Raw genomic sequence first — 21,466 nt, 5'->3', positions numbered from 1 at the left:
CAAAATGGGACACCTGGCCTGCCCACCCCACAGGTTTGCCATAGGGACGCAGTGAGACTAGATGTACTACAGACGACACCACGATGTCTAATTCACTCTCAGAGTTGGGTCTCAGGGTCCTGGGTAGTGAAGCAGATGAAGTCCTAAGACCTGGAGATTGCAGGGTCACAGTTCAAGGTGTAAGGGCTGGAATAGCGCCTTGAAGATCTGCTCCTCACCCGCTGGGAAGGGAGGGGAGCTGCCCTCCTCCGCAGGTATTTAGTGGACGAGGAAGAAACAGAACTTGCGTGGGAGAAGGGAAAGAGAATAGAACAGAAACTAGAGATTTCTAAGAAATTAAAGGGGAAAAAAGCCATATTTAAGTCACTGGGAGTTTTCTGGATAAAAACAATACCCTTTATTTGTATGATACCCTGCAGGTCACAAAATACTTGATGGCAGTGGAGTTTTTTTAACCTGTTTCAGGTCAGATATCCCTGTGAGAGTCCGATGAAAGCCAAGCACCCTCTCCCCAGAAAAAAATAACCCATATGCACTTAACACATCAAACCGTGCACCAGCATGGCCCTACCCTGCAGTGATGAGAAAGTTCTTTATTGACACTCGCAGCCACAGGTGGCCACTGAGCACTTAAAATAAGGCCAGCGTGGCTGAGGAACTGCATTTTTTTCATTATTTTATTTTACTCATTTTAACTTAAATAGCTCTCTGTGACTAGGGGTTTCTGTATTGGGCAATGTCATCCTATACTGTTCCAGAGGATTTATAGACCCCCTGCAGCTCATTCATGAAATACCCTTGTCAGTGGACCCCAGGACCCCACTTTTAATGACTATACTGTCTTCACAATAATTACCTATTTTGATCTGACCAGAACATGTGTCATCTCCTTTAATCCTATGGACAACCCTAGGAAAGAGAAAACAGTCACCCCATTCTACAGGTGTGGTTCCTGAGGCGCTGAGAGGCCCGTCACCTTCCCCAAAGTCTCATGTCTAGGCCACAGTGGTAGATTTGGGACTGTACCCCAAAACTATCTGCTGTGAGAACTCCAGCTCCTTCCTGACTCCCTGAAACCTATTCATAGGGTTCTGTGAAATGAGGTCCAAGCTCCCACCTGAGGCCTTGATGGAAATTATCTCTGTCTATGGCACGTTGCTCTCATCATCACGCTGTACCCATCTTTAGGGCTTCTCTTCTTAAAATCTCCAGCAAGGGCTGGACTGAGGCCAACCTGACCTTGAAAATAGACTGTTATTCCACTAAGGTTCATCTCTGGCCTTGCCTTAGGAGGGGGTGCAGATTTCTTTTCCTTCAGCCTGCAGATTCCCCCAGAGTAAAGAGGGCATGATGCTTGTGGAGAAGCACCTCTGGCAGTTGCTGCAGTTACTACAGACCCTCTCCTAAGGAGAGGACGTGGACACGTGCTTCTGGAATAGCACTCTCTCTGTCTTCCTGATGAAGAAGTCTCCTTCTCTAGCCCAGGAAATGCCAAACACAGCAGCACTCACAGAGCGCACAGCTCACACTGGTCCACACTGTACAGGTCATCCTACACAACTGCCTTCAAGATTCCACGGTAACCAGGCCACATGGAGCAAGATGGCTCAGAATTTAATAAAACTCACTCTCAACTGCATTTTATATCTCTACTCACTTCTAACTTCTTGAAATTCCCATCATTTACAAGCATATTCAGGTTTGCTTTATCAGCCTATTTTTCCCAGTTCTTCCTCAAAAAAAAAAATCCTTGGAGGCCCAACCTGGATGCCTGGAAAACTCTTAAGCTCTTGGGCCTTCACGGTCCCAGACTATGTTGCCTACATATCTACATAATACTCTATCATATCTTGTATTACTTTTTGAATATCAGATTCATAGCACATTCCCCTTTAAGTTTCTAAGTACATTTAGTACATTGCTTAATGACAAGTAGACCCTCAAGAGACCAGTGGTTCCAAACTTGTTAAAGCACAGACTGTAGGATGGATCCTCACCCCAGAGTTGCTAGGGTGAGGCCTGGAAGTCTGCATTTCTATCAACCTCAATTTATGCTGATGCTGCTGGTCCATGGAATGCCCTTTCAGAATCACTGCAAGAGATGGTTGTGGAATGAATAAATGACTGAATGAATGAAAATTTACCTAAAAAATCCTATCCCCCACAGGCTCCAAAAGTGAGCTTTAAAAAAAGCAAAATACCAACATTTACTTCTGGATGAGGAGCAAAAACAGAAACATCAGTAAAAAGAATGGCAAAAATAACTGCAGGGAACCAGAAGAAGAAATCTAAAACAAAAGAAAAACTTTAGGGTTACCATCTGATTTCCTCTTAACCCTTCCTGCATAACTTATGATCAGACCAGAAATTAAAAATAGGCTCATTTTTCTGACTCAATTCAGACCTTTAAAATATTCTGGAGGAATACTTTGAGTCACTAAGTCCAAGACTAGAAAATTTTTTATTAGGAAATGGTCAGGAATGAAAGTAAAAGTGATGTACATAGAGTGTCACTAAAGCACTGAAGCCCTGTTTATAATAACCAGAAATCTGAAACAACTTAAATGTTTGACAAAAGGAAATAAATTCAATAAACTGTGGTATGTCCATAAATGGAATACTATAAAGCCCTTTAAAATGTCCTCACAGGGGAATAATTATTGATGTAGATGACATATGGTATAAAAATCAAAACAAAAAGAAGCTAAAGAACAGTATAAACAGATCCAACTTTGGATAAAAACCACATACAGATACAGAGAAGTAGATGAAAATATAAATATAGCTAGAGAGCTATTTATCAAATGGGGAGTTAGAACCAAAATTATTTTAACATTTGTATTATGACCATTTCTGCAATAAACACATATTGCTTGAGTAGGTTTTTTACATGATATTAAAAAAAAAAAAGATAAGTTGTGGGAAGTTTACAGTCCCCATTTCTTCCCATGAAGGACCAAAGAGTTGAAGCACGAGCATTTTTCTAAGCTCTTCCTCACCCACCCTTCTACAACACCAACTACCACTTGAAGTGTCTGCTACACCAAGACCGGTTGCTTCTTTCTCGGGGTTCCCTGGACCTGCTCAAATGAAACCCCAACTCAAAGAGCCTGACTCTGCATAACTCTTGGCACCATCACCAGAGCATCAGCTTTGGGGAATGACATTTCTAATGGATCCACCATTACTTGGCCACACAGCAAACTTCCATTTTTTTGGAAACCAGGACTGTCTCACATGCTGGCTTCACAAGGCGGGTTGCTTAGCAACCGCCAAGGAACTGGAAAGGAGCCAGAAGAAGGCAGTGCCAGGATTAACAACGACCAAAGCGCGTCATGCTACATGTCTGGTTGCATTCAAGGTAGCCAAATGAGAGATAACACCCGGCTATTTCTGCATCATGAGGAAAAACACTTGGCTCCTACCCAGAAAGGCAATTACCTAAAAATCTTGGCAGACCCCATGGTAGGAGAGATGGTAACTGATACGGGGGGTGAAAAAAAATCACTGACCTTCATAAATACTGATGATATGAGGATGGTTGAGGGATGACATGATCTCAATCTCTCGTCTGATGTGAACCATGTCTTGTTCATCCTTAATTTTGTCCTTACGGATGGATTTTATAGCAACCTATAAAGTCAGGAAATGAAATGTTACTCAGAGAACTAAACAGATGCAAATCAGCCATTGGGGGAGTTTGGAAAATAAATACAGATGTTACTTGTTGGCAGAACCAGCATTAACCAAAACAAAGCTTCGAAATACCCCTGTCACATCTTTCATTTATAGCAAAAACACCCTTCTCCTGACAACAGAAAACATCAGGTTTTAACAGCCGAGGTTTGGGATGGTGGAGGTTTTTTCATAAAACAGAGGCTGCTTCATGCGGCCAGATTCACTGACTCTAGGAATCCTGATCCTCTGAGAAAAGGAAAAAGGAGAGCTTGGTTTACAGGGTATCGATGAATAACCACGGATACGTGGAATCAGTATCACAGCTCCCCGGGCAGCTGCCGCAGCCACAACTAAAACAAGCTTTATTGCATGATGTTCTCAACACCGGGTCTGTGCAAACTTGGGTTTAGGACTCCAGCCCGTGTGCTGTGTTTATGCAATTGCTCGGAAGCCAAATCCTTCCTACGGCCTTCCTCTTGCCCAAGGCACCTTCGATAGCAAGTGATGTGACAAAAAGGCTCTTTTGGAGAAAAATCAGGATGAAACACTGGGATTGACAGCTAGACTCCCAGCCCAGCCCCAGTTATTCCAAAAGCTCCGTGCCAATGTCGCCTGCAAACCCAAGCTGTAGAGGATGCCAGGGCCAACGGAGAGCAATTACTCAAAAGAAATATATAAATAAAAAGGCATTAAGTGACAATGGGAAACTAATGAGGACAAGTATGTTTGCCAGTGGATTCATCTCTGTTCATAAACAAGTTGCTTGGTAATTGAACCTGCACTGGCTCTAAGGAAGAAAGAAACTACTTTGGTAGGGAGAGGTACCCATGAGTTAGGAGAAAATCCACCAAGCAATTTGCTGCCAGCTCTAAAAAGCCTGCTTAGCCCCCTCCAAACTGGTTCTCCCTTGACCTCGACTCTCACCTATACCACCTTTTCCTTGATGGAAGGCAGTTAAACCATCCCTCTGCCTTACAAGGCATGGAGTGCTCCGGAGGAAAGATGTCCTTGTTATCAGTGTTGTCCCCACCTTGACACTCAGAGGGTGAGGCAGCCGGTCTCACCAGGAATGTGCTCGCACCTGCAAACATTTGCTTCCTGGGATTTCCACCAAGTCCCCAGCAAGCACTACACATGGAAACATTTCTAAAACACAGTCGGTCCGTCTGTGACTTCCCAAGAATGGGGAAGCTATCATTACTGTTGGTTTTGCTATTTTCTGACCTAGCATATCCCCACATTTCTCCTTTGCAGAACCCTCCCCAGCTGTCATGAAATCAGTATCTGAGTCGTTCCCTGACTCTCCACTCGTAAGGATCTTACTCACTGCTTCATCACTAATGCTTAACACAGTGATTGGCCCGTGGCAGGCCTGAGACAACACTGAGTGTGGGCAGGCAGACAAGCAGTGGTCGGTGGAAAGAAAGGGAAGGAGAAAAGGAGGGGCGGAGGGAGCCGATGGGGAGGGAGGGGTTGATATCATTCAGGGATGAGAAGTGGTATTGGAATTAGGGCAAGAAAGGAGGGACCACTCAGGTCAAACAGCACCGTCATGCAGGTACGATAGAAAGATATTTAGGATTTCTCTGGCACCTGACCTACGCACGTGGGCGACTGAGGAATGGAGAGAGCAGACAGGAAACACGGGACGGCCTGCTGTAAACCCAGGGGCAGGCACCACCCTCCCTGAGACTGCGGGTGGGCCCTGTGGCTGGGTCATAGGAGGCTGCACAGAGATGAATGAGCTTCCAGCTGCAGGACCCCTTCTCATCAGGGCGCCAGGCTCCAAGCCCTCGCGACAGCCCCATTCAGTGTGGTGCAAGAAAAGCCTATGCTTTTGTCAAATGTAAAGATATGGCTGGAAGGCCTTCTTTTATCTGAGCAGGACCTGCAGTCCTGGGAGCTTGTTCTTGGAGGAAGCAGACAGTGAACACATACATACTGGCCAGGGAGGATGCGAGTGGCTGTTGGACCAACTCCTACATTCTTCCATAAACTAAAGATGGACCAGGGAAGAAACTACCCCTTTGATTATCCAGCAGGCTGAACTTGGCCTCAAGGAGGCCCTATTGTCAAATGACAATAGGAATAAATTCTTTCACCATCCAGGGTCAGGGGAGGGTAGCCATATTCTGGGGGCTGGAAATATAAGCCCACTTGTCAGAGCCCCCCCAACAATGGAATGAGAGGCTGCCAGTGCCTTTGTTGGGGGGGAGGGTGCTTCCAGCCCAGTATAAAAAAGAAAGTGCCCACATGTCAATAAAACCCCACTCAGCGCTGGGGGAACTACAAGGGCCCCAACAGTGTTAACCGTGGTGGTGCCCTGCCACAAAAGCCCCCCTCCTCCCACAGTGAATCTCCTATTGGAAATGTAAAGAGGGCTCTTTCTGCCCCCTGTTTCAAAGGGTGGTGGGAAGTCCGGAGGAGACAAATGCTAGAAGTCCCTTAGAACTGTGCAACTGCTGAGGCCAGAGGAAAGCCCTTCGGCTCAACTCCCTGGAGCCGTGAGATGAGTCACCCAAGGTCGTGCAGGCGGTGAACGACAAATGGCAGCAACAGTAACAAGGGCAGTAATACAGCAACACCCATGGAGCACCTGATACATGGCCCAGACACTGCACTAAGCGCTTTACACACACAGACCTCACATCACCCTCAGCGTTCAAGCTTCAGCTCGGCGACCCCCTTGGGGCGGCCCTCCCTCACCCCTCCAGCTGATAAGGCTGCTACTGGCCGCCCCCCTCCCTCTCTACACCTTTCCCCATTGCATCCTTCTCAGGGCATCTCACACCACCAGAAATCATCTTCCTTCTTTGTTTGCTGCATATTCAGCCTGTGGCCAAACTCAACTTGTGCCCTGTTTCTGTAGGAGCCAGATAGCTAAGAATGGCTGTCACCTTTTTAAAGAGTAGTTTATAAGAGGAGGAGACCTATAAATGTGGCTCCTGTAAGGTAAGGTAGTGCCTTCTGCATGGAGTTGAAGGACACACCAGGCCAGCTCACAGGAAGCAGTACTGCCTCATGGTGAGCGTCTTAGCTTTGAGTCTTAGCTAAAACCACTCACCAGCTGTGTGGCCATGGGCAAGCGGCACAAACAGCCAGTGCTCAGGTTTCCTCATCTGTCAAGCAGGGAAATAAAGCACCTACCTCATGGATCCCTGTGAGGATCCGAAGTCGGGCGTTTAGAACGTGCCCGGCCCAGGTAGGCGCTGGGTAAATGTCTGCCGTGACACCGGGGAGAGCCCCCCATAAGCAGAGCCTGTTCCTTTCATCCACCCTTCCTTTCACCCTCGGAACAAATCTTAATTCTCCTGGTTCCTTGTGGGGCGGCAAGTGAAGGTCTAGGGAATGGAGACCAATTTGTTCCCAAAGTACAGACAGGTCAAGAGACTCTCTCTCCTGGGTCTTTAAAATGTACCTTCCTCTGAAATGTCAGGAAGCTCAGATCAGTGGGCGCTCACCCTCCATCAGCATCACGGCCCCCATCTGAGATCAGACGGAAGGATAAGCAGCTTGAACCCAAACAGCAACCTCAGGACCATTTCCCCCCATCTCTTCCTAATGGTTGCCCATTCAGGTGAACAGGAATAAAATGTCCCTACTTAGATTCCAAAATCTGATGCAAGACGTCCACTCGAGCCTCTCTGGACTCTGTCCAACTCACTCATTCCTTTAGAGTGCCCACCACATACGAAGCACAGTGCTGAGATTACACAAGGAGCTAACACGATTCTGCCCCAGCCCTCCAGGTGGGAGGGAAGGTGGGACAAGGGCAGCTGAGCAAAAACTACACAAATAATTACGTAATTTCCCTTGTGGCCAAGGGCTGCCACAGAAATGCATAGATGCTGGCATTACAGAGAGAACCTCCTCTTCAGTCTTCACTCACGCTGACAAAGACAGACAGAGGTAAGGAAAGGAAAGAGCCCTGCAAGAAGGGATGACCCGATGTCTGAAATCATACACCCTCCAAAAAGAAGAAAATTCCACTTGTTCCTGCAGGAGTCAGAGGGATGTCACTCTGCCTTCAGAATGACTGGAGCTGGGAACTCATGCACAGAACAGCCACTTCCATAAATGTTCTCAAGTCTAGACAGCACCGTGTGCCTTATAAAACGGTCTGCTTTTAAATAAGGCCACCCTATAGTTTACTGCTTAAACCATATGCAGCAGCAGGTCTGGCCGCGGACCTGTGAATTCTGCCCTGCGGTGCCTGTCTGTTTAAGAGGCAAATTCAGCCCAGCCAATTCCCATCTCTTGTTAAATGTAACAGGTCCAGCCTCCTCTTCTGTGGAGGTAGCTTTTCCCTTCTTGAATAAGCACCAAAGAGCCACCTGTTCTGCAGCCTGCTGGGCGTCCTTTGCTGCGGTGGCTGCTGCGGGTCTGAGAGCTCAGTGATCTAGGCGGGGCTACGGGGAGGCGGGGTGGCATGGTGAAACCTCCGGCTTTTTTTCACAGCCTCAGTTTTCTCATCTGTTAAAGGCATCAGCAAACATACCAACATGTTTAACTCCGTGGCAGTATTCTTAGTAATAGCAGTAACTAACATTTATTGTGTGCTAACCATGTGCCAGGGGGCCTTACCTCCTTCCATCCTAACTATAACCCCATTTTACTGGAGAAGAAACAGAGGCACAGAGAAGATAACTATCGCCCAAGGGCACACAGCTTATAAGAGAGGGTGCTAAGAATGCCGGCAGGCTGAGCCCACGGACTGCTGAGGCATGAGGCTGTGGATGAAGCTGCGATGCACAGCAAACATGGCAGGTGACAGGATCTTTCCAAGGATGCCAAACAGTACCCAAAGGCCAGCGTGCAGGGCCCCCTCTGGGCAGGTGAAGTTTTACCAGATTATTCATAAGTGAGGTCCTGGGAGGCGGAACTGGGAGACTGAACAGCAGGGATGAAACACGCCATAAACACAGCATTAGCGTCACCTGGTGAGAACAGTTGGTGATCTAATCCCAGCAGCAGAAGCTGGCAGCTACCCCGCCACTCACAAGGTGTGACCTCACACCCAGCCACGTTCCACAGGCAGCTCGGGGATTGTTCCTTACCAAGGGGCCCGGGGGCCCTCGCAGCCAGGTCAAGTTGGAGGCCAGTGCAGGGTCTCCTGCTCGTGTCTGGTTCATGGTCAGAGTTCAGGGCAAGGCACAGATCCACTTGGGCCACGGGGGGTCCAAAGCTCCCCAGGATCACTGAAGGGCTTCCACTCAGGCTGTGCCAGCCCTCACCATGGTGATGCCACCCAGGGGACCATCTTGCAGCCAAAGCCCCTAATTAATTAAATGACCCCCAGATCTTTGTGAGGACCTTGGCCAACTCAGGACAAAACGCTGCCATGATGCAACCAGCCCCACAGGGACCTGAGCCAGCTCCTCCCCAGGGCCTCTGGGCCTCTTCCTCTCCCGCCTGTCGAATCATGTCATTACATGGATGTTTTTTCAGACAGAAGTGGGTTGGAAGCCAAGAATTATAGCAACCAGCTCTGAGGAGGGGCACCCTAATGCCAGCATGTGCATGTGTAAGAAAGAGCTCTTTCTTCAAAGAATGACATCCCACCATTCGCCACCGCCAGTCCTTTAATCTCCCAAGAGATTCTGAAAATATAATCCTCTGTACTTCAGTTCTCAATCCTCTCTTTTCCAAAACTCCCCATCAGAGATGTTTCCTCAGATGATACTGATTTTTCTCCTGCCAAGGAAAATGTCTTCTATTTCCAGAATTTAAACAGCAAATCAGATATTTATTTGACGGGGCCAGGGCCTGCTTAGGAGGGTCTCAGAGAGGCCCAGGACATTTTTATAGTCAGTCCTTGCTCTCTAACCCCCACCTTCAAAGATGGAGCTAAGACCGTCATCACTCACAATGGCAATGCCACAAGGGATGTGGACTTAATGACTAAGAAATCGCGGGCACGTTAAACTCCAGGAATGGCCTTGGGTTTGTGAACATGAGGTGGTGGCCGTGGCTGACCGGGCAGGCACCAAAGGAGTGGCCAAAGGAAGGCCAAGTGGAAAGTCAACACCAGGGACGATGCCAAAAGCAAGCGACTGACCAGCTCAGGGCCCACGGTCAGGTTCTCCAAGAGAGCAAGTCGTCCAAGGGTAGTGAGCCCACCACCGAGCAACCACTAAAATTCAGATTCCAGGGCCCACCCCAGACCTACTGAATTGAAGGGGAGGGGGAGACAAGCTAGTAGCAGCATGTTTCACCAACTTCCCAGCCGATCCTGCTGCACTCTGAGGTTTGACGACTGCTGTCTTCAACGAGAGTAAATGTGGCCATGATGGCACTTACTGTTCCACGTCTCAAAATATTATGCAGTGACACTAAACATTACATGGCTCATGAAAATTAATGAGCCACCCATCTATATAGGGGGGAATTCAAAACAAGCTGCTTCCTTGAGGGGACCCAGTGACCCAAATAATCTGCCCCTGGCTCAGGGAAGATTTGCTCCCACAGGACACGTCGCTCATCCTAGCCCGAGGCAGGCCCACGGCTGCAGGAAGGCCCGGAAAGCTGGCGGCTGATGCGTTACCTCCCGCTCCGCACACAAGCTGGGGCTCCAGCCCTGGTAAAAGTGAATGTCTCCAGAGCAGACTGAAAATGCAAGGCTGTTCAGCTCGAGCTCACGGGGCCAAGCAGCTTTTTATTTTTGGACTTCCATGTTTCTGAAAGCCAAATGCAACACCAACTCAGAATTCTAAAGAGCTGCAGCTTTTCGTCCCAGTTAAAACTGTCCTGGCAGGGGAGAGGAAGGGCCAGACCAGAGCGCTGAGCTTACCTTTAAGTCAGACAGCTTCACCTGGTAGCATCTGATCACTCTGATGCTGTTTGTGACACGGCTTGGGTAAGCTCAGGGCTGTGCAACTCTTACTTATCAACCTCCAAGCCCAGAACTGCTAAGAAGCCCAGTATCAGCATTATCAGTCACAGCAACTTGGCCAAGGTGCCCCCTGCACAGAGAGGTACTCAGGAAAGCATGTCACAGGCTCAGTTTCCTCATCTGCAAATGAGCAGGACAAGAGAGCCAACCCCACAGGAATGACGGGGGGATCCTGTCTGTGGGTAGAGAGGATGGACGGCAGAGAAGGCAAATAGTCACGGTGGCAGAGGCATAAAGAGCACTGTTATCATCAGGAGATATTAGAGCTGCAAGACCTCAGAGTGTTCTAGGCCAACCCATCATTTTACAGATGAGGAATCTGAGTCCCAAAGAGGTGAAAGCTCAGGCCCACATTCATGAAGGTAATAGCAGCCCGAGAGCTGCAGCATGAGTTCTGAGTCTCACTCCAGTCTGGGATTAGCTCTCCAGGCTGGGAATTCTAACCAAATTCCAAGCCATACAGCTAGCAACAGAACTGAGACTGTCACAGAAAAATCTATCATTCACACTGAGGTGGCCCCAGTGGAGCAAAGCCCCAGAACTTATTAATACACCAAGATGGGGAGTGACAGATACTCCTAAGAGTACGGGAAAATTGTGACCTGTTTCAGTGAAGCCTGGAGGGCTGCATGGTAGAGAAGGCATGGCATTGATCCCACATTATTCACCACATTAGGTGGCTGTCCTCACACAGACATGCCAGGGACACTGTTTCAGCCCAATGCAGTCCAAACCTTGTTCCATTATTGAAGCCTGATTTGATACATATAGGAATAGGCATACCTGGGAGGGTTTTATCCCATTATTTCGTAATTCACTGAAAACACTGCTTTTAAATATTAATTTCAGGCTTCTACTTAATCACTGACCTTGGGAACAATGAACAAATGACACAAAAGACCTAAGAAACAAAATTAGTTTTCCAAAGGGAAAGGAAATTAGTCAGTTGAATGTAGCTGACCCAGGTGAGCAGAACAAGGAAAAAACAAGTTTTTAATTTCTTAAAATGGTAAAACATATAACATACACACCAAAAAGGGAGGAGGGGGAGGTTATTTTATATTTTAACCATGGGTAATTTTACAGGTAAGTGAAAAAGAAGATTCTTTGGAAGTTATTTTTATAGTGACAGAATCCTTCTTTTTGGAAAATGGATTCATGGCAATCAGAATGTGCAAAGACATATCAGACAGGGAAGGATCAATATCCGGGGTGGCAGTCTGGTCCCTAGAGGCTCATTCATCCCCTCCTCAAAAGCCCAGAGCTCCTTTTCCTTCCAAGGGCAGCTCTCATTGCCCATTACCCAGAGAGCTGACAAGCTGGTCCCTGCTCCAGAGTCTCATTGCAAACCACCTGGCTGCTCCTCAGCCCATTAATTACTGTCCCACAAACCTGCAGGGTGCCTGTCACAGAAGTCCCTGTAGCCCCAGACACACAGTCCCCAGCAATGACAGCCTGTGGCCCCCGTCCCCCACCCGCCAGGAGCAAGCTCAGTCACAGGTGGGCCTTTCCTGCCACCCCATCCGGCATGTTGCCTCTGTGAGCCTTATCTAATCACTAGTAAGTTCCTGTCCTGGGAGGTTGGGGCAGGGGTCTGTGGTCATTCCAGGAACCCAAGGAGCAGCCTGGGCTGAGAAGTATGCTCATGGCCCTGGACATTGGTGCTTGTCATTTTCTCTGCCGGGATCCCTCCACACCCTTTCTTCAGCTGACCACCTCCTTCACATCCATCCTCTGCCATGAGCGTCCATATGCAATAATATCTCCATAATGCACAGATAGGTCCTCTTCCATAACTTCACTTCCCTTCATTAGCTGTAGACTTCATCCCACAGAGACCATGTCTGTTTTATTCACTGCAACATCTCCAGTGCCTAGCAGGTGCCTGGCGTATAGCATTTGCAGAAAAGGTGTTGCTGCAATGGACCCCAAGTATTGAAAAAGGACCCTTAACACTATGCTAAGTGACTTAGGTCAGACAGAGAAAGATAAATAGTGCATGGTCTCACTTTTATGTGAAATCAACAAAAACTGAACTTAGTAATAGACTAGATTTGGTGGCGGCCAGGGGCTGGGGAGCAGGGAAAATAGGGAGATGTTAGTCAAAGGGTTAAACTTCCAGTTATAAGATGAATTCTTTCTGAGAGTGAGCACTTAATATTGTAGACAACTGTCAAAATATTTATGTTGTACACCTGAAACTAATATAATATTGTCTATCAACTATATGTCAATAAAAAAATGAACAAATAAAAATAAAAATAAAATAAAATAAATAAGTTCTGGGGATATAACATACAACATGGTGACTATAGTTACCCATACTGTATCATATATTTGAAACTTTGTAAGAGTAGATCTTAAATGTTATCAGCACACGTGCGCACACACACACACAGACAAGAGAGAGGTGTTAACTAACCTAATTGTGGTGATCATGTCACAGTACATATATAAATCATTACATTGTACAGCTTAACTTACATGTGTTACCTATCAATAATATCTCCATAAAGCTGGGGGGGAAAGGACCCTTAAAAACCATAAAATCACAGAAGGACATCTCATCAGTCCATAGTCTTCTTTTACTTGCTCATCTCTCAAGCATTGATTCCCTGCTTCTCCCAAAAACCACTGAGGCTGAACTTGGTCCTCTTTCAAGTGGAGATAATAATAGTGTCCACTCCAGAAGGGCTGGGAGCGAATCCACAACAAGAGCTAATAGGGATAATAACTACCAGTTAGTTATCAAGTCCTTCCTACATGCCAGGCACTGAGCATCATTTTGTTGAACGGCTCAACCTCTCCCTCACTCATTTCTTCCAAAAACATTATATTTCTGTTTCTCAGGGAATATAAAGTGAGTTTGAGGGAGGTGAGGTTGCTTGCTCTAGGGCACACAACTAATAAATAAGAGAGCTGGGCTTCACTTAACCCAGAGACCACATTCTTAAGCTCTGTACCACACTGACAAAGTGAGAAGAAGAGTACTCAGCACATAGTAGGTGTCTGATAAGTGTGAGCTGAATCAGAGGCACATAGTAGGTGTGTGGTAAATCAGTCTCTGGGAATGAAGGCCCCACTAAAGCCACGTGGCCTTGCCCCCACCTGAAGTCTTTTTTTAACCTGATATTAAACCACTTCCATGTACAAAAGCACATCCATTGGTATTCCTTGCTGCCCTCTGTGAGGCCAGCCACACAGCTGGGCAAAAGGCAGAACTGGACAGGAGGGCCTGGGAGGCATGTCCCTAAAGTGATGCAATAATGAGTCAATTCTCCAGAAAGCAGTTTTGGGAAATGTGCTCTGGATAAGGCATTGATCCAGGTCCTGTAGAACATGACCATTCAACTGGAAAGGGCAGTGGATAGGAAGGCTCCTCCCTCACCTGCACCCATTTGCCCTTCTACTAGTAGGAACACCCTGGCTTTGCTTTAGGGACTACCCCTATTGGAAAAAGAGACTGTCAGTCAAGATACTCACCCTCCCCAAGCCAGCAGGTAGATCTACGTTCCTAGAGTTTGGTTAGACCTTTCCTCAGAATGGTCTGAGAATGGCTAGGGCCTTCATCCCAACAACAATCTGAAGAGATCATCTGTTCGTCATCCCCCTACCTAGTTCCTCAGGGCATCCTTAGCTTTTGTCCTTTCCCAAGCCTGGTCCTGGGAGATACACCACAACTTACAGATTCATTTTCTCCTTGAATGAGTCACAAGAGTCTGTTTCTGTCACTTGCAATGAAAACCTCTAACTTCCATCAGGGGATGTCAATGGTTCAACATGAGAAAAGAGAACAAGGTTACTAAGCAAGCAAACAGCTGTGTTGGGGCTCAAGAAGTCCAGGAGGGCTCCGCAGGTGGGACTGGAGATGAGACAGAAGATACACAGGCTTTGGCACAAAGGGACTGTCGGTCAGGATACTTACCCTCCTCATACCCAGGGGTGGTCCCATGACCCTAGACTTTGGTCAAGGAGATGCTCTTTCAGGGTCTCTAAGACCCTTCTCAGCAAAGTGTTCTTTTGCATCACAAGCAAACTGGTGTATGTGTGCTGAGGTGGGTTCCCCTGAGAAATCCTTCCATGCATGACTCCCCCAGTTTCCACGCCTGTGTCTCACACTCCTAAATAAGACCAGAATTGAGTCCCACTTTGCTCAAGTTATTCATTTTTCCAACCCTAAAGAAGCCAGGACAGTATCTCCACCAACCCTTTTGCTTACTCATGTTGCGTGCCTTGCACTCAGTCATCTACTCCATCAAATGAGTCTATGACTATTTCACTAGTCAAAATGCTGTCTTCAGGACCCATCCAGATATAATTTTTACATTAATTAATAAAGCCATATTACATATTGTGGAGTTTTGCCCTTTTTTCCCAGCTGATTGGGGGTTCGGTTGGGACAATTTGGACCTGTCTTGCAGAAAGGTGCAGGAAGTCTAGCCATATTCTCTACCAGATAATGTTCACACCTATAAAATATTTACCAGTTGTTACAGATGGAATTATATCCCCACGAATTCATATGTTGAAGTCCTAACTCCCAATGTGACTGTATTTGGAAAGAAAGGCCTTTAAGGAGGTAATTAAGGTTAAACGAAATCATATGGGTGGGGCCTTGATCCTAAGGACTGATGTCCTTATAAGAGGAAGAGATACCAGGAGTGTGCACATACCAAGCAAAGGACATGTTAGGACACAGCAAGAAGGTGACCATCTGCAAGCCAGGAAGAGAGGCCTCCCCACAACCCAACCCTGCTGGCACCTTTGACTTCTAGCCTCCAGAAACGTGAGAATATAAATTACTGTTGTTTAATTGACTCAGTCTGTGATATTCTGTTACTATTATCTAATTAGTAAGCAAACTAATACACTAATCATTGTCCAGGCTACATAGATCACAGTCAACATACAATCTAACAAAAGGGAAGGTCATTTAGAGCCAACCAACCCCAGGCATAGCAAACAGAGACTGCAGTACAGGAACCTTAACTGCCATGTTCACCCGTGCCTCCCATCTGGGAAAGAGTCTGGCATCAGAGCAGAGTTGAACAGAATCAAACATGATGAATAGTGTTAAGTCTTAATTTTTGTAAAATGATTCTTTCTCATCCATCCACTCACTACCACCAACCCGGTCCAGTATCGATAAATCACTGAAGATGGACAACCTACCTGGATGATATGCTGGGTTCCACTCTAGTTCACATCACTTTTGTGCTTGTGAATGCAATACCAGGTGGGTAAATGACCCTTTTCTGTGTACACAATGCCACCTCACCCTATATTACTCTCTCCACCACCTCCTGGGACAGGCTACTTCTGCAGGAGAGGAAAACTGAAACTGATAAAAGCAACTTCCCCAGTCCCCGCAGGGTCATAAAGGCAACAGCCAGGTTTCAACCCAAGGTACTTGGCTTCTGGGGCCAATGTTGCGTGAACTGGGCCAGCCTGTGTCCTCATTTCATCAGCTCTTTGGTGCCACAGGCTCAAGAAGAAATACCCTGAGCCCTGGCACTGTGAGGCTTCCTTTCTCTTTTAAGCCTTGGGGTAAACTAGTTCCCCAAAAATAGATATCGAACTGTTCAAATGCCATGGACAGACCAGCCAGCAAGCTAATCAGAACAGTTTGAGTGTGCGGCTAAACAAGGACACCCCTTCCTGGATCAAGCATCGCCTTTATGGCAACACTTCATAAGAACTATTCCTTTACAACAAAACTGTCAAATCCAGCAACCACAGGCCAGAAACATCCCAGCTGAACCACGCCAAGCTGCTTTCTGATGTACTGTACACACAAATACCAATATTCCCCAGATGCTCTCCATGTAAAACATTTGGTTTGAGACATAGCCTTTCTTTCCCAAAAACTCTTACATTTGTTTAATGGACTCAAACAGTTCAGCTAAAATATCCTGGAGCAGAGATCTGAAGCCAGCCCGGCTCTGATGCAAGGAACCCATCTGCAGAAAAGACGAACAAGTAAATAGCCCAGTCCTGCCTAGGATTTATGCTCCCTGCATCTTTAAGCAGGTCATAAAATGTAAGCTATGTACGGATAATAAGGCAAGTTGCTTTCAAGTGTATTTCTGGGTCCATCTCGGTATTAATCTAAGACTGATGTTCAAACAGAGAATGAGTCTGGCATGCTGAAGAGGAGGTCACTTCTCCTAGAAAAGAAGTTAAAAAATCTGTCCTTGAGCAACCCAGATAATTGAGGCAAGTGTAGGTGTTTCCCGGTTTTAGCAATCCAAACAGAGCAATAGCTCCTTTATCCCAAAGCCACCCATCCCTTCACCCACAATCTAGAACACAGGTAAGAGGGGAAAAAGGGGAAATACACCAGACCATTGAGTCCAGAGACCCAGCTCAGTCACATACTGAGTGACCCTGGCAGCCCTACTGCCCCCAAAAACGGCTCATCCTGTTACATGAGAAAATGTGACTTCACCAGATACACTGTCAGGCCCGTTCAGCTGGTGAGCATTGTATGAGGATAGGAAATAAACCCATAGGAAGCCACCCCCAAAAATGTCATCAAATCCATGCACTGAGCCCCCTACACATGGTCACCACAGTTTTCCTGACAATTCTAACCAGCTTGGTCACAGAAAAATCTGTGGGGATGTGGAAAACTGGAACTAGAAAACTGCTGAACAGCCTCATTGATAGAAGCAACACAGAATAACAAACTTTACCTTTAGTCTTTAACTTTTCTGTGTCTTGTGAGTTTTCAATATTGAGCATGAATTATTTTTGCTATAGAGAAAAGAAGAACTGCATCATTTAAAAAGGTCACAAAAGGAATGAAATTGATGAGAGAGAAGACAGCTAAACTATAAAGAGTGGACATGCAAACTCCAAAACACAGGACTAAGGACCATTTGGGAGAAGTTCCCCCAAAGACACCAAGAAAATGTTTACCTTCAAGGTACTTTGTTTTAAGAAGGCAATAGGGTTTATGCTTACTTGAGAAAGATTTCCATAATAAATGGCTACAATTTTTAAGAAATGATCTCTTAAATGGGTGAGCTTCTGTTACCTGGACAACTCTTTTTAGAGCTGATAATAACTTACTAGTCTTCCCGCTTATGCAAAGCACCAGACGAACCAGTGTTCCCCGTTTCCTTGACTGAGGCTCTGGGCAGGGGCTGTAAGGCTGCTCTCTGCTTCCCCACACCCTTCTCTTCAGTCAGCCAGCAACCCACCGTCATTCCAGTGGAGTCAATTACCCCAGTCCAGCCGCCTCTACAGTCCATGGAACACCTCATTCTCCAACATCACCAGTAAATTGGCGTCTATAACTCCTTCCATTCTAAAGATAAAAAGCCCCAGATTTCAGACTTGAAATCTTCCCATCGCCACCAAGGAAAGGCCAAATGCAATGACATGCCATGTAGAAAATGCCTGGGAGTATGTCCCACGGTGGTAAGGGCTCCAAAGATGCTTTTGGTTTTTGATGAACAAACAGGCCTTCCGCAGAGAGGTGTGTGAGAGCATTACAATGAGACCTTCAAAACAGGAGGTTGAGAGGACAATATCACAGGCAAAGGGAGACGGGGGCTGGGAGAACAGCAGCGGCTGCAGCCTCTTCCAAGAGGACATTTCAGGTCATCCTGCTAAAAAGACATCCCTCCAAATGCACTTCTGTAGCCCCCTGGGAATCGATTTTGTAGGATGGAATTATTTCCCTGAAATAAACAGACACACAAAGGTCGCTATGACTGGAGCCTAAAAAGAAAACAAGTCGGCTGCTGGTTTACGGGCAGCCTCTGATGCAACAGAGCAAAAGGTCCCAGCCCAGGTCCAGTGGGATGGCTTTGGATACACCAGCTCTCGGTGGAGAAAGCATACTGGGCACGAGGAGAGGGGAGGGGACTCACCTTCCTGGGCAAAGCCCCAGCCTGACCACACACTGATGGGAACCCCTTCTGGAGTCTGCAGGCTCCAGCCAGTGGCTCTAACTCCGGAAGTGCATTACAGGGACCTGGGGGCTCCTTAAAAACTCTGATGCCTGGGCTCCATCCCCAGAAAACTTTTAAGGGGTCCCCAAGTTAGTCTAATGCTCAGCCAGGCCTGAGAATCAGTGGCATAGTGGGAAGAGTCCACAGTGGGGTCAGACGGACCCTAGTTTTTAACTCAGGTGCTACCTCAATTGCTTGAACAGATCAGTTACCTTTTCTGAACATCGGCTTCTTTAATGGCAAAGTGGGAATAACAGTTACCATGTCACAGAGTGGCCGTGAAATGAGACGGCACGTGGCAACTGCCTCCTCTCGTATGTCACGCAGGTGTACCCCAATGTCCCAGAAGCGCTCAGGCTCTCCCTACCATTCTGCTTCTTTCAAGGTTCTCCCAAGTGCATCAGGAGCGCTGGGCAGATTCCAGTTCTAAGGGGTTTCCTGCCTTGCCGACTGGTTAAAAAGGTGGGGAGGAGGGCACGTCCTTCCTTATGTTGGACCCCAGCACACACACAAAGCACCCCTATCAAGTGAAACAGGCACGTTCTATACAAACTATGTAAAAACTTGAGAGTCACAGCAGCAAAATGAGGGAACAACTAGTTTTTAAGATTTGCTTTGCTTTTCCTGTCTGGAAGAAAAACTATCTTGGGTGTGACACATTTTTGGGAGGTCCCTGCCTAGAACCTCTGGCCCCCCTTTAGGCCAGGTACACTTGGAAGCACCACAGGGCTGGCACATAGTAGGCCCAAAGGAGTATCTGAGAAATGAATGAATGAATTATGCTCCTTGAGGCCAGGGATGGACATTTATAGACCAAGAGAGCTCATAAGGTTCACACGTGCTAATAATCCCCTGAACAGACGTTGCATAAATACACCTCAACTTTGATTCCAAGGAACTAGCAGAGAAGGATATAAAGGCCCAGTCAGCACTGGGGAGGCAGCTAGCTGCTCAAAGCCCAGTGACATGAGCAGCATAGGACAGCACCTCAGGGTTTGAATCCTGCACGCAAGTACTGAAAATGTGGCCACATGACTTAGTTCTCTGTACCTCAATTTACCCACCATAAAATGAGAAGAATAATGGCGTGTACCTCTTAGGGTTACCATTGAGGATAAATTTAGGTCAGTGATTTGATATGCTTTGTCTACCGCCTGGCACAATGACTGCTACATATTGTTCGCTATGATTACTATACTCCACAGGAGGACAGCAGGCAGAGCTCTCAAGCTTTAGGCCCATTATAAGACCCCAAGGTCTTAGGGTCTTCCCATAACCACAGGAGAAGGTGTGAACTGAAGAAAGTGGGGTGGTGTATCCCCAGGTGAATACAGCAACTAGCTTCCCTTTGTCCAGATTGTGTTTCTCTAAGAACAGACAATAACCCAAATCCCCATAAGCACTTGAGTGGCTTGGTTAAAATGCTGACAATTCCCACCCAGGTCGCCTCGAGTTCCACCTCTGCCCCTGCTGGATCAGACTTCCTGGGATGGGTGCCAAGGAGGGTGCATTTTAACAGGTATACCCAGGAGACTGAAGGGTCCCGGAAAACTATAGAGTCATTGGAATGGTTAAGTTTCTGAACTAGAGGATCTGTGTCTGCTTGCTCCATATCACCACATACCCCAGAGCCCCCCACGATGCCTGACACAGTATGGGCTCCACAAACATCAGAGGAATCCATGCAATGGTTACAACTTGAAGTAACAGATTCGGTTTTTTTGAAGACCCACTCTGTGTGAGGCACAAGCAAACCAATGGGGACTCAGACAACTTCATTTGTTCATTCTAAAAATCTTTATTGGCTGCTTATTACATACCAGGCACTGTTCTAGACACCGGAGATATGGAAAAGATGATGAATGAGGTTGCTTAGAGGTAATCACAGATAGTGACAGGTGTCCCGTACAAGAGCTAATGAAGCAATGTTCAGTGGCTCTCCCTGAACTCAGCATCTACGGCAGTGCTGTCCTTCAGAACTTTCTATGGTGACAGAAATGATCTTTTCTGCCCTGTGCAGTGGTCGCCACTAGCCACATAGGGTTACCAGGTTCTTAAAATGTGGCTACTGTGACCAAGGAACTGAAATTTTCAATTTAACTGTAATTCATTTAAATGTTAATAGTTCCATATGTCCATATCAGACAGGGCAGGTCTAGAGGCAGAATGAGATATGACAACTGGAAATTATAACACAAGGCAATATGTGCTATGGGGGCAGGGGCTGGGGGGAGCACAGAACATGTGTTATCAAATGCCTCTCACCCAATTACCAGATGCCCTAATGTTCTCTGGCTCCAGGAATTGAAAGAACAAGGTCAGGTACAAGGCACTGTACTTGGGCTGGAATTTTTATAGCCTGTGATCAGCTGGAAGTGGTATGCAGCCCCGCCAAGCCCCAGAGACTGCAGTTCAAGAACACACCACCATCCACAAAGCCTGTCCACGGCTGCCAGAGAGATCTCTTTCTCCTCCGTCATTCTGTTGATGGTCACTCTGTCCTTGGCTAGATCATCCCACTGGGCCCAAGACACTGCAGGGACTTTATGAGATTTCTTTGCTTCGAGCATAAGCACAAATACAAGCCTCCTAAATTCCACCGGAAAATTGGTGGCTAATCCAAACATTTCATAAAATTAGAACTCGTTGTGGGACAGAAAGGAATTCAGACCATGCTGCCACCAGAGAAATGCAAAATATTTGTTATAATTTTTTCCTTCGTGAGTTGTTTTAAGAAGCAAGTGCTTTTTCTGCTTGAAGTAAAGGAGGGTGGGGAGTGGGAGAGTTTTTGTTTTTGTTTTGTTTTCTCTGTGGTTTGCAAAAAGCACCACCAGATAAAAAATCAAGGAATCCTGCCTGACTCCCTAATCCCTCAGCCAGCAGAGATAATAAACCTTCCCAATCTCGGCTGCATCTTGCCATTATAAAGATGGTA

At 46.7% G+C, this 21,466-nt stretch overlaps 1 protein-coding gene across 2 annotated transcripts in view; it reads right to left on the bottom strand.

Moving 5' to 3' along the window:
• NUAK1 (NUAK family kinase 1) overlaps nucleotides 1-21,466 on the bottom strand; it is a 97,364-nt gene that overhangs the window by 35,087 nt on the left and 40,811 nt on the right. For both annotated transcript variants that reach the window (XM_036891070.2, XM_036891069.2), the window contains exon 2: nucleotides 3,513-3,633. In XM_036891070.2, the coding sequence (XP_036746965.2) occupies nucleotides 3,513-3,633 (121 nt within the window). The remainder of the gene's footprint in view (nucleotides 1-3,512; nucleotides 3,634-21,466) is intronic.

The sequence above is a fragment of the Manis pentadactyla genome, chromosome 10, assembly GCF_030020395.1.
Source record: "Manis pentadactyla isolate mManPen7 chromosome 10, mManPen7.hap1, whole genome shotgun sequence".
Lineage (NCBI taxonomy): Eukaryota > Metazoa > Chordata > Mammalia > Pholidota > Manidae > Manis > Manis pentadactyla.
The sequence above is the reverse complement of the archived record's forward strand: the minus strand, read 5'-3'. Positions and strand labels throughout refer to the sequence as shown.